The sequence below is a fragment of the Pempheris klunzingeri genome, chromosome 7, assembly GCF_042242105.1.
Source record: "Pempheris klunzingeri isolate RE-2024b chromosome 7, fPemKlu1.hap1, whole genome shotgun sequence".
In the NCBI taxonomy this organism is placed as follows: domain Eukaryota; kingdom Metazoa; phylum Chordata; class Actinopteri; order Acropomatiformes; family Pempheridae; genus Pempheris; species Pempheris klunzingeri.
In genome coordinates this window covers 11,702,614-11,717,012 of record NC_092018.1, presented here as the reverse complement: position 1 = coordinate 11,717,012, position 14,399 = coordinate 11,702,614, and the positions used below count along the sequence as shown (strand labels likewise).

General features: G+C 39.9%; 1 protein-coding gene across 1 annotated transcript in view; it reads right to left on the bottom strand.

Annotated features, from left to right (window-relative positions):
* Positions 1-2,033: 2,033 nt before the first annotated feature.
* The window catches only part of tmem8b (transmembrane protein 8B), a 33,289-nt gene continuing 20,923 nt past the window's right edge, over positions 2,034-14,399 (bottom strand). Inside the window, exons 9-13 of the mRNA XM_070833294.1 lie at positions 12,899-13,041; positions 11,363-11,541; positions 10,629-10,775; positions 5,551-5,667; positions 2,034-2,369 (exon numbers count right to left, since the gene is read on the bottom strand). Of these exons, the coding sequence (XP_070689395.1) occupies positions 2,034-2,369; positions 5,551-5,667; positions 10,629-10,775; positions 11,363-11,541; positions 12,899-13,041 (922 nt within the window). The remainder of the gene's footprint in view (positions 2,370-5,550; positions 5,668-10,628; positions 10,776-11,362; positions 11,542-12,898; positions 13,042-14,399) is intronic.

Genomic DNA, 14,399 nt, shown 5'->3' with positions numbered 1-14,399 from the left:
ACAATTTCATTTCGTCCAATACTTTGCTTTTTGTCCAAATACCTACAAAATGAGTTATATTTCCATCAGTGATAATTATGTGCAATATGCAAATGTTGGCCTATTAACATGTCAAACTAATGGGGAACATGAATAAATGGTACAAATAAGATAAATAAATGATACCTCTTCAACATCAACATGCTAACATTACCATTGTGAGCATGCTGATGTAAATATTCAGTGTATGTACGGCCTCAGTACAGAGCAGAGGGCTCCATTGGGAGTTGGACCCAACACAAATCTTTGCATTCAAAAAATAAGATGCAGAAAACTGCAGAAATTAGCTCCTTTACGTGTGAGTCAATGATCAACACTGTCTTGAAATTGCCGCTGGTTTATTAAGAATGAACACGTGAACACATCAGATACTAGGCATCCCTGCATGAACCATCTCTGCTTGTGAACGAGACTGAGCCATGGACTGACCTCTAGCTCACTGGCGTTGCCATGGATGCACATACAACATACATGGACAAAAAAATGACCAAACAGGACAATCGTTTTGCCAAATTATCTACAAAAATCAAAGTGTTTTGTTTCAATGCAGAGGAGGAGAACGTAATTCCACTACGTTATCACTGACAGATATGCGTCTCTTGCATGGTAGAATAATGTGATGTAATATAAAACAATGTATTACACTGTCAAGTTTTTTCCCAGCGGATGGAAAGAAGACAATAAATCAGTGGAAGTTCGATTGTGTGCGTGTTAATGGTCAAAAATCCAGCAGGAGCAGGCAGGAAAAGTCCAGCGCAGGGCTCTAGCACAGAACTGCTAGCATGAATGCCAACTCTTAATCATATCAGTGTGATCTTAGCTGCAGTACAATATGCCCACTTGCATAAAATAATGAATCCTTTCATCTTTCTTTTCTTAAAATAATTTGATAAAAAGGCCAGGCGTGCTCATAGGATGATTAATACTGAGGAGCTGTTCATGGATCACGCCTCCTAAGGCATAAAGCAAAGAGTCATAAAACTCTCTTCCCGTGTATAAGAGAGGCTACATATTGACAGTATGCTCTGAGGCTGCCTTCATACCGCTGCTCTGTAGGAGAATTATTTATCTCTTGCTCTATTCCTGGGAGGATGCTGTTGACAGCGCTTCATCTCACTGTCTGAGTACCACTGGCTTCCATTAGGGCAGGAATTGCAATATGATGTCTTTGTGGGAGGTTCAACAGTTGCACTACATTTAAAAGCTTCGAAAGCAGAAGTGATTCTGAGGCAAAGAAAGAAAACATTTATTGTTTATGAATGTGGTGTCACACAGGTCCTGTCAGAAAAGTACAGGGAGGTGAGGTCTTGGTTTGAGGTCTCTGAAATTATCCTGCCTCCCCTCTTCTCTTTCAACAGGCAGCTGGACTTTGGAATTGTTCCCATCAGGAACAATCAGCACATTCGTGTAAAAGCGATACATTGCAGTTGCAAAAGACAGTCTAACATTCCACATGACAACTAGGTTTTACATTTGTGATGCCCACTGTAGTTTATATTATTATAAAAATGTACAGAATAACATTTTAGTGTCTCAGTGCAAAAGATATATTCCAAAAGAATTTCAGAAAAGCCGTGCCCCTGATAAACTTCCCCCCCACCTCGCCCCCGGATTGGTGCCCCAACAGTAAAATAATTGGCCTGTTTACAAGACCACCAATAAATAACCAACAGAAGCAGTTTTACAGTCACCGTCAGATAGCAGCAGTGTTTCAGCTTTGACTTTAAATACATATTCACAAACAATAGCGTGTCACTGTACACCCACAATTCATCAGAACAACTTTACCTATAGATAATAATAATTACAGTTGTATTGATAGTAATTACCATGATAATAACAACCAAAAAACAAAATCCAATGTGTCACATCTGCATTAAAGTATTTACATTGCTTTTTCAAGTTCTGTGGCTTAATTTCCCGTGTGTGAATTTCCCACGTTAAAGAAGGCAATGAAGTGTCTCTAAGTTAAAAGGCTGGGAGTGGGGAGTTTATCAGCTGGTACAGATGCTGTTGATGGAGATGATGGCGGGGTCCACCAGGCCCAGCTCCTCGTGCTCGTTCACGCACAGCTGATAGCCGCAGCCCCGCCTACGCTTCAGCGGGGTGACCTTGGCGTCAGGCTTGGCGCGAGGCGGCAGGAGGAAGCCCACGCTCCCTGCGATCAGCATGTGCCAGATGCTGTGGATGTAGAAGTAGTTCTCTTCTGTCTCCACAAAGGCGTAGAGGGCCACGGCAGACGTGGCGATCATCGTGCCCGGGAAGAGGAAGAACACCCAGCGTTTCCAGGTGGGTGGGTAGCAACGCCGTCGACGGATGGTGCGTACCGTCTGACAGGCCAACAGACACATGAAACAATATTTTTAGCTTCACCATTCAGACCTATTTTTTTTATGAAGTTTAAATAGCTAACTGTAGTTCAAATCTATGTCATAGTTTGTGTAGTAATGGGCTTTAAAGGTCAATTGTTTTAAAAAAATATTCCTTAAATGGAATGGATATCCAATATTGTCTCTTGGGAGCTTTCCTGGGAAAGCCTGTGTAATTTGGTTATAGATAAGATAACATGTTCAGTGGGTACACTTAATGAATACCCGCTAATTAATCTGAGCTAAGAAATGGCAGTTACATAAAAAAAAATAGGGGAGTGGAGTTGAGTAGAATTTATAAGAAGCTGTTATTTTTCAGATAAACGTCCAGGAAAGAAATGCCAATAACTTAAAATACGGAGATCCGTTTGCAAATCCTGGTAAATACTTATTTAATTAATTCCCATATTTGTTGAATTTCTTTCAATACACAACCATACACATTCAGAAAAACATTTAATATGGATTTATGTTGATCTGACCTGTTCACTACTGAGTAAAGCTTGAATTATACTTTACTGGGTTGCAGCAATGAAATGCACACTTGTGCTTTTCCATGTTCCTTTTGTACTTGCACAAATTGGGGGTATAGTGCTGATTAGTCTCAAATTAAACATTCCTCTCCAAAAAACTTGCTAAAAAATTACGGTTACATATTAATTTCTTTCTAGAAAATTATTAGGAAAGTAATGAAATAAAATTTTTTACAGTTTATGCAATTGAAATTTATCTCCCAGGCCGCATATTTAATGCTCTCATTTCCTTAATGTTATGAGCACATGTCATGAAGAAACAGGATATTGAAGCTGGAGATCACACGGGGAGCAATCATTCAAACATGGAAACCATTTGGATTTCAGTGAGGGAGCAGTAGGTCATTTACTTTGACTGGAGGAGCAGAGCGATGGGATTCTTCATAAAGCTCCATTGGTTTTATTGTCTGAAATTTGTATTCATGCTTACTGTTGCAGCATTAAGTCCATCACAAAGATTATAATCAGCTGATAGATGTTTGAGATTGGTTATCAGTGATTGGCCAGTCCCCGCTTTGGCTGTCTTGTTATTATTCTTGTTATTGTTCCGTTTAGCACTAACTGGTTATGACGTCTCTATTTGTTTAATACAGAGAATATGCTCGTTCTCTCTGTAAGTGGCCTAGGATTTGCACAGAGAGACTTAGACATTTCATTTCATTTCTTTCTAAACAGCATTTAGAGAGTCCTTCATTATCATATTCAGTCTATTTTCATTGGCTCATAAACACTGATTGCTTGCATTATATTTGTTCCCAAAACGTTACCATAAAGAATCTCTACACTGTCAAGGGAAATGTAAGCTGTTCATGAATGACAAAAATAATTACATATATTCTAGCAGGAAAATGGTTCTGATTGACTTATTATGTTGTATCCATTTTAGGTTAAAGACTAATAATCTATGTGAAGCCAAGTGTATAAAAATATGAAATGTGTTTTTCCTGTTCCAGTGTCTTTGGAACTGCACGTTTTCTGCTTAAGACAAACAATTTCAGGCCAGGGTGGTCTTTTCATGCATAAGTCAGGCAGCTCCTTCAATTTGGAGAATTAGGGATATTTGGCATTGACAGATTTGAACTTCTCCCCTTCGTCTTAGCGCTCATGACACCCCTGCAAAGCAGCAGGCGCTCTGTGCCCTCCGCTTGACTGATCTAATTCGGTTGTGTCTGGGAACATTCAGAATGCCAGGCTTTGCAGAAACATGACAAGTTGAAATGAAAGGGCTCCTGTAGGAAACATGCAGTGCTCAAACTCAGACGTGCAACACTGAGGAGAGAATAGTGAAACACAGACACATGCTATTGAACAGCTGATAAATTATTAAATGTCAAGTAATCAAAGCATGAGCACAGGTTTATCTTTAAAAAAGAAACAAAATTAGCATGAGATCCAAGTGGCTTTTTTATGGAAAAGCTGCTATGCGGAGTTCACTATTGTTGGTTGTGTGTGGTTCATCGCCATTGGAAGATCAAGGATTATGTCTCTCTGTTTCAATCATTCTGACACTGCACACGATCTGTGAATACTTCTGGAGATATTGTCACAGAATACCAGAGCATGATATTTGAATTTCATATTTGTCAAATAACACATGTCAATGAGCCATCTATAATTGAATTACAAATGCATCAAAGCCTCAGAAAAACCAGCCAAATACTGGAAGCCAATGGTTTTATGTAAATCTACGAATACAAGCACATTTGAATGATACAGTAGTGCTGTGCTATGAATTCTGGAGCACTGTTGTTAATCTCAGAAGAAAAGAATCTCATCTATGGTAAAATATACTGTCTCCTTTTGTGCTAAAACTGGAGGGTTTACATGGTGGAATTAAACAGTGGTTCGTCTTCCACAGTTCTGTAGGAACCTCCAGCTCACAGAAAGATAACTCTCAGAGCCACAACTCCCACACTTTGTTCAAAGCAAAGCTTTCTCCAAGGAAGTCACAAACCTTGTTTTCAAACTCATGTCAGAGGTTTGGTGGAAAAGGCTTTTTTTTCAAGAACCTTGCCTGAAAGACTATTATTTTTTATCTTCTCAGTTCAGGGAGCACATTATGACTCGGAGAAGAGTCAGTGAAAGTACAAGCTGACTTATAATGGAACTACAACCCATGACTAATACCCACAGGCTGCAAAACTTTTAAAGCCCCTTCCATGCTAATGTAAAATAGCTTCATTGGTCAGAAACCCACAGTTTTTAGCCATGCACATGTTCTAGCCCCATGTTCCAGCCTTAAGCTTAAATGATGGATTAAGTCCTTTTACACCTACTGGCATGAGGAACAATAGAGGGACAGCGCTGACACTTTTCATCTGCATGTTTGAACATGCTTGTCCATGAATATATATACTGAAATTAGGTATCTTTTATTCTGTGCAAAAATCCCTTGTACACCAGTTGTCCACACACTGCAAGAAGTCTTTATTTTATAAATTCAGATGCTAAAATTGTTATAATTTTATTGGCATACTGTATGTAGGCCAACTTTGTTAAATTCCTTAAGTTTTGCTGTATTCCCTTAAAATGTTTTAATCTCATTATGGAGTAAAGCTATTTTAGCTGTACACTACAGGTCTACAGTGCAATATATGAGTTGCCCTTACCCATGCCACGGCCATGATGCCCAGAGCAAACAGGCTGGGTCCCAGCAGGTTCCACAGACCGTGACGGTCTAGCTGCAGAGCCATGGACAGAGACATCGCCCCCAGCAGATACAGCACCTTCACAAAAAAGCAAATGGATCAATAATGGCCCTCCATGAGCTCTTTCGACACTGTTACATCCCTGGTAAATAAGAGGATGTTTGTGTGGTCAAGAATCAGCACATCGCTTGTGGGGAGAAAAATACAGACAAAATTGTCATTTTCTCTCCAAATTACAATTTGGGGAAGAAACTGCAATGTGAGTAAAACTGTGACAAAAGCTTCGCAGTCACATCACATCACACATCTTTAGTACTTAGTCACCAACACACGAGGAGAAATTTTTTCAGTTACTGTATGTGAGATATACTTTCATCACTCCTGCACCTGTGTCCTGTTTCTTAGATGTGAGAGTTCTACTTCGCACGCAGCTGGTGCATTCATGGAGGTCTAGAGTAGAACTGTGTTGCTGCAAAAAAAAAAAAAAAGTTGAATGTGCCACAGGCAGGTGGGAAAAAGAAAGATATTTTAGCTGGAAAAAAAATTTAGTAGTGTTTTCGGTGCAAGTCAGTTCAGTAAGGTTAAAATAATGAATAGTACAGTAAAGAAAAACATCTTGTCTGTAGTTACGTATATATGGTACTAGTTATTTGGCACTATGAACTCTAGCTTAAAGCAGTTTGTTGTTGGTTTTGTTGTGTTCACTAGCCAGCAAGCTTATTTGGAAAACCATACATACTACGGCTGAAGATTTTCTATTTTTCTTATTGTCAGCTAATCCCATGAAAAGATTAACACACACACACATATATAATTAAAGACCAACATGAACAATTAATAGATCCTCCTACATTATATCCTCTGTCTGATAAGTCTGATAAAACTGATCCCTTTGTGTCATAGACGATTTAAAACCCCCACGGCTGCACTGGCTGACCTCTTCCCTCATTATCATGAACACACACACTGTAGTTTATTTTGACTCAATCAAACATACAGCATTCTGGTCCTGTAAATATGTACTGGAGCACCAAATGTGTATTAATCCACAGCTGAAAATAGTCCTCAACCAATAGACAACAGTGTCCAGTTGTTTTAGGAGATTAGTGGGGGTTTTTTTTCCAAATGAAACAATATATTTTTAATCCACTGATAAAGATTTACATCTTACATTATTGATTTACATCTTTTCTGTAGGAAGATGTAAGTAAGGAAGACGTTGTTTATTCCGATCGGGGGATTTCTCAACAATAACACAATATCAAATAATGGCCGAATTATGTCATGTTAGCAGCCACTATATGAGGTGGCTTTCACAAATAGTATGTAAACCTGCATTTGAAAAAACGGTAAAAGCCTGCCATTATGTAAACATTTCTCCAGCTTAATGTATTGGGAGAGAAAATAACAGTCTACTGAATCTAAGGTCAAAATAAAGCATTTCAAAGTGATTGCAGAGTAATACACCATACAGTTAGAACCTCAATATAACAAGAAAAACACTAACAGAAGAGGTTTGTGCTATAAATAATATCAGTTTAACTTTTTTTGTCAAGCTCACAATTTGACACAAAGCCACAGGATATAAAAGAGATAAAGTGAGAAGGAAGAAAATCAATAAGCTGTGCTACACAGGCTTTGAGAGAACTTAAGCCTGTCCAGGATGCCTGAGGTCTGCATTCTTCTGCCTGGTAGGGAACATGAGGAGAAATTGGGGATTTTGGAGCGGGGAAAGGATGACCCGTCTGCTGGAGAACAGGACTAATTGGCACAGACCAAGGAGGAGAGGAGCAGCGTGGTGCAGCCTGAGGACTCTGTGCAGCAACAGTCATCAGTCATACTGCGCCGCTGGATCGTGGAGAAGCACCCAAACATGCATGTATACATGTATTATATCCGGGCATGAATGCATGGGCGCTCACAGGCAGGAGTTTCGCTGTAATGAATCATTATCTGTCATTGTGATGGAGGAGCTTATAGGAATTCTGGTAGGAAATCTATTTTTATCTGCCACATGTATGTTCATGCTCACCAATATACAGTAATACAGAATATAGATACTGTATCTGTGCACGTGTGGATTACAACACACCTGACACCATGTGCCACAATAAGCTGTCTTACATGGACCATGCTGAATGTTAAAACTCAGTGAATATTTTAAATAACTTGATCATGGAAATTCATTCATTCAACTTTGGGCATGTATGTGGGGAAGAGTATCTAAGCACAATGGTCTATTTACCAGCTTTCAGAGCTTCCAAACAAATCTCAGGGTCATTCGCTTAACATAACACCTTAGCGCTTCACCATCTCTTCACCCTATTGAAAACAATAATTTATTAAAGCTGAAACCTTGTGTGTTTCTGCATTATTACCAGTGCTTTCACAGCTCTTTGCTGTGATTTTATAGGTCAGTACAGTCAGGTGATCTACGTCTATGATGGGCTGCTTCTACCGAACTGCAATTGTTTATTTCTGTTTTAATGCAACATCGAAGTTGATTTTCAAATGCTCTCCTTTGATTGTTTGCCCATCTGCTGATTTGCTGAACCCTTTGTCAAACTATCACACATAACTGTGCTACATTATGCCTAATTTGTATAACAATGTTGCAGCAGTCAAAGTTTGGGAATGATAAATTTTGCACCATAGTACATTTTGAAATCAGTAAATGAATGCAATCTCGTTATACAAGGAATTAATTAGATTTCATGGACTTTGAAGGATGATTATGGCTTTTTATTGCAACATAGGGGCTATCACTCCTATCAGTAATGGTAACCTTGCACTAACCAAGTTAATTGCTAAAATCTGGGAAAGTGGCAACAGCATTAAAAAGAAGTCTGACGGGGGATCAGATGTCAGCTTAAGATCCCCCAGGAAAGCCAAACATATTAGAGAAAAAGAAGGAGAAAAGATAAACTACCTAAAATGTCAGTTTTATATATCCATCTCAGTTTACAGACCAAGTTTGTTTGACCTACCATATTTGCCGTAGTTGTGCACACACAGAGTTATCCCCTAATAAGACATGATTATCCGCTAAATTAATTTCTGTGATTTTGACTCAATAACCTTCAGAAGATTAAGATGAACAAATCTCCTGAAGCTTTTTCTTCATGCGAATCATCAATAACGTCCTTGGAAGACATTCTGCTGACATATTTGTGGGGACTTTTAGACCTTTGAAGGTCGAAAAGTCACACACAAACACACGCTAACAGGGGCTCCTGGTCCTTTACCCTCTGCTGCTGCTGCTGCAGTCATGGACATAAACAATCAAACACACACATACACAAGCAAACAAAACACACACACAGTCACGCACGCACACACACACACACACACATCTCTAGAGCACAAACACACACAGTTCCACTTGCCAGTCCTGACATGTGCGATTTGATTAGTGACTGCGTACTGCAGCGCTCAGCAAAAATGAAAACTCTAGAGGACAGCAGATGTTCGTATATGCTCTCTCCCTCCCACTACTCCACCCCTCCCCCCTCCCTCGGTCTCATTTATGGACGTGGACACACACATACACACACACCTTCCCTGAGACTACTCCATCTTGGTGTGCAGCCAGGGAATGACCCAGGGAGAAGGTGCACCTGTTAGTGTTTACTGTTATGCACCGCAATATGTCAACAACCAGAGAACGTAGCAGCACGCGCGACTGATTCTAACACATTGATCGTTTCATTTATAACTAAAAATTGAGGCATATGCGGCACACATTTATGGCTCTCCTTCATAGCTCTACAGCTCTGTTTCTCAGTCCTCCAATCCCTCTCCTCTTCAGGGCTCATCTGAAGATGCCGACCACTAACACGGAGCTCTCAGTGGACATGCATTATGGTCAGAAGATGTCTGGTTCCAGGCGTCTGAGTCAATGCCCACATTCAAGATTTCGTCAAGCGACTCAAACAGGTCTGGAAGTAGCCACAAGGGCGAAGAAACTAGCTAATAATAAAACAGGCAGATAAATTGAAATCTTTTCACAGCTTTTGAGTGCTGGTAGTACAATACAGCACCTTTTAAGTAAAATAGCTTAGAAACAACCACCAGCAATGAAAAAACATTCAAACACTCTGTGGAGAAGCGAGCTGATACCCTGGTGAGCTTCAGCCTGGCTGTTCACACCAGAGGTCCATTTTTCCACACCAGTCAACAAGCGATTCTCTGCTCTTTTCTAATCACAAGTAGAGCTGATTTTTATCAACGAACTCATGAATTTATAACATGAAGCACCCTCCTCACCACCACTCTCTCTGTTTGTCTGCTTGTATGTATGTGTGTGTCATCTCCTTCACTGACAAATATGTGGAATATGTGCGGGATTTAAAAAACACAATCACAGGCAGCGGTGATACAAGCCGATTTCTGATAGATATAGTGGATGGGTTTTTGAAATTTCATCATGTGGGGAGAAAAAAATCTGTGGGAGTTGAAACTCCAGGAGAGCAGCGGGGGAGATGTCGAGCCAACCCACTTCGGAGACTCCAGGCAGTGGGCAGCTTCGCGGCACCACGGCTCCCTGACTGCTGCCAAGACCTGCGCGGCCAGCTTTCCATATGCAGTGTTACCATTGTGTGCTGTTCTGTATGCCATTTTATACCTCTTCCTCTTCAGTTGCCATGATTAGGTTATGCATGCATGTCAGCCTCATCTTTAGGGAGGGCATTTGAAAGTAGAACTGAAGCATACTGGAAAGGGAGGGGGAGAAGTTGAACTTTAAATTCAAATTCGAGAACAAAGTCCATCTCTTTCAATACTACTGAATGCAGCTTTAATCCACTTGAATGCTGAGCATATGATGTGGCGTACTTGACTTCCTATATTGAAATATACAAGCTCACAAGATTTATTAAATTTGAGATAAAATGCCCATTTAGTGTGACTATCAGGACAAACATAGCCTACACTCACGGCTCTTTGCCCTACACTTCCATTAAAATAACCTTTTTTCCTTTCAATAATGTCACATGACTCTCCTTTCAGGAGAAGTAGGCAGAATCACAGTAGGTACCAACCTGCTTGATGATGGACTTTAGCCTGGCCATAGCAATGACAGTGACCCACACTGACATGAGCGACCCGAGGAAGTCACAGAACTGCAGGACATCATACTCCATGATGCAAAAGACAACAATGCCCGGCTGGTCACACGCGTGGTAGAACTGACAGAAGAGACGAAAAAGGCAGCGGTTAACAGACATTTAAAAAATAGATCCAGTAAAATTAAAACTTTTGTTAGTGGTCTTTGCTAATAAGAGATATAAATTTTGTAGATATATTTTACATTTTAAATTGTTCAGTGTTTGCATCCACGTTTACTAGCTTGCAGTCTTCTTCTTCCCTATCTTTGGTGGCAGATTACTACAATACTTTGCAAATCAGCGCCACCAACTGTCGAACAGTGGAATAGCATGAAACCAGTGGCAAGAAAGTGCATCGTGTCAAACACCTGCTCACTCACGTTGATGTGTGTCCTTGTGTGTGTTTGTTTTCATGCAACATAGCGCACCTATTGGTCAAAAACTCTGTGTACCGTGTACTTTTAACTTGCATTCATAATAAAAGCATCAGCTGTGCTTATCACGATCAACATATCAATTTCACAGTAACTGGAAGAAATCTTGATTCAGTTTAGCTGAGGCAGTAATGCGGCTTTACGATTGTCTGTTGTTGCTGTTATTTGAATATTTTACAGGTCCTGTCAAAAACAGGAGAGAATATGCACTTTGTTTGTGTGGCAGCCACTCACAGTGGAGAAGAACATCGTGAAGATGTAGACTGAAGCCTCAAGCAGGTAGTGGCTTCGGATGGCAATGGCCACAGGGGGGACGAACATCAGGTTACTGAGACAGAGCAGCAGGGTGGAGAGGAGCTGGAAACTGTAAGAATAGGCCTCAGAGTTGTCCGTGCAGCCCCAGCCTTCCCAGCCTAATACACAAACACACAGAGTCAATACTGTACTGCATGTTGATCTGAAGAAAGTAAAGATCTAAGAGAGTAGAGAGCCTTTGTGTATAAATCCTTTGTAGGATTTATAGGCTGTAAAAACTGGAGTTAATGCAGTTTCCGTCCTCCTGAAACTCTCAATAAACTTTAGAAGAGTCCTCTTAAATCTTTTGTCTGAATGGATGAGATGAAATTCTACTGCAGATGAATCAGTTTGTTTCCAAAGCCCATCCTTTTAGAATTTACAGCATCTCTTAAAAAAGATAAAAATATTTATCTCTGAACAAGATGAATGCTTTATCTGCCCTTTGTTATAAATGACAGACATTTCCCAGCGAAAAACAATCAAAAACAGATATGTGTGAAGTTGTTTATTCTGCACAATAGAGCCTCCTGGCGTGAACTCCTTTCCTACGTTAAAACACCCTGCGTTGCCACTTGAATTGGATCCTTATCAAGTGGTGGATTGGATAAGACAGTGTGAATTAAATATTTGTGAGCACTGTTGAACTGAGGGTTCGCAGTGTGAGACGGGCCAAGGGCAAGTGCTGAATGCAAAGCGCCTGCCAGGAAGCAGTCACACATATGAAGTATGACAATGAATTTAACTGAAGAGAAACCAGCTCTGATAACAGAAGATCAAAGGCAGGATTTAAAAAAGCCTCAGAGGACATGCTTTGTTTAGCTTCATAAGCTCATCTTTTATTGAAAAGCTGTTCGTAATTAAGAGAGTGTTTTATTGTCTTATCAAAACGGCTTATAATAGAAGATTAATACCAGGCCACGGCATGACTCCTTGGACAGCGGCACATACAATTTAATCGCTGTATTGTCAGTTCAATTCTGAAAGACGACCTATGCCATCCCACCTTGCTCTCTCCCATTTTCTTGTCACTCTGCATGATGTATTTTCCAACAAATTGGAAATTCTTTGCGGCAGCGATGACCCAATTTCCTCACAGAAAGTTTTATCTTATCTTGTATGGTGAAAAAAAGCATTTGACTACTGAAAATCACTTCCAATTATTAATTCATGGTCATGCTTTTTTCTAATTATTAATTACTGATTAATAATTAAAAGCAATTTTGACTATACACCGTGTTGATACAATTATTTCTCCATTTCTATCAAACAAGCTTCTTTGTTTTGTTAGTTACTGGCTTTGAAAATATATAGGAAATTAAAATAGATTTAAACTTAAATACACCACTTAATCTGAATTTAGTTCATTTCCATGTTGTGCATGAATTCAAATCAGTAAAGAGGAAAAAAGCTCTACACATGAGCCTGAAAAATACACTGACAATGCGATGCGTTGCAATAGATTTAAACTGTCACCTGCTTTGCATTCACATGCAGCGTAAAGGTAGTTGTTAGTGCGCAGAAGCTTGCACTGTCCATACGTCCCACAGTCGTTGATGCATGGAGTCAGGTATGAGCGCATATACACCTCAGCGGTGACATTGGTGCACGCCTCAAATCTGGAAAAGTCACAGACAGGAAGAACACTAGCTGAATGTGAGCAAGGGCAACATCACTGCAGGACCAATATAGGTACCATTTTACCAGTGTGGAGGACATTTAAAGGTATTTAAGCAGACATATTCTGCACTCAAGCAAAACCTTTTTCTTTGTGGGTAGTTGTTTTTAGCCACACTAAAGGCATGGCTCCACAGATGGCGGTGTCCGTCTGTCGTTCGGTTCACGATTTTGACTGAAATATCTCACTATTGGATGCAGCTGCGTGAAATTTCATGTAGACATTCATGGTCTCCAGTGTATGAATCCTAATGACTCTGGTGATCCTTTGACTTTTCCTGTAGCACCACCATGAGGTTCAAATTTGTGTGAGACGTCTCAACAACTACTGGATAGAGTACAATTACATTTGGTACGCACATTCATGTCCCATTAAGCACCATCATTGGGTCAAAATCTGCAGTTCGTCCAGTACTTTGGTTTATGGCAGCATACAGCAAAACGCATCACATTCACACCAATCCCAGCTTTACTCTTGCTAAAATGCTAAATTGAGATGGTCAACATACTTGCTAAATATCAGCATGTTAGTATGATCATTTGATTTCACTCAATGCACTGCCAGATTATAGCCGCACAGAGCCGCTAGTGTGGCTGTAGTCTTTTAGTCTTGTTTTATTTCCTTCACCTTATCATCAGCACAGCACAGTGGAAATCAGAATGCTGTTCTTGGGCTGTCAGATGTCAGACTACTTTACTTTGTTAGGCTTGTGCAATCTCCAAATTTATAAAGCAATTACCAAAGTAATTTCCCACAAATTGTGTCGTCATGCTTTACAAACCAATAAAGAAGAGTTCTTGTGATAGTTTGTCCTTAAGTAGTTACTTCAGTTCGGTTTCCCACGTGGAGTGTTTCACAATATTCCCGTTATAGTCTGAAAGAACGCAGATAGACCTATGCATAATTTGTTTATCTCTTACACTTAATGGGCTAAAGAAAAAAAAAATTGTATATTTGTGCTTGTCTTGTACCTTCTCTAATTGCTATCTCATACAATCTCCAGGAGGTAGCAAATGTGTTTCTGCGCTTTTCCCGGAAACCTTTTTTTTAATTGACACAGCTGCTTGCTATTTTCAAATTATATCAATCAAGTTAATTGTAGTCTTGAAGAGCACCTGTCATTCACACTATCTCTTTTCTTCTCAGACAAGACCTGATTGATTTAGCATGTGCACATTTGTGGAAATCTAACACAGAGCTATGTGAATGTTTTCCACATTTTCATACCTCAGCCGTGCTCTCATGTGAGGATGAGACCATGTCCCACACCATCTGCTATTATTTGTTATTCCAATTCAA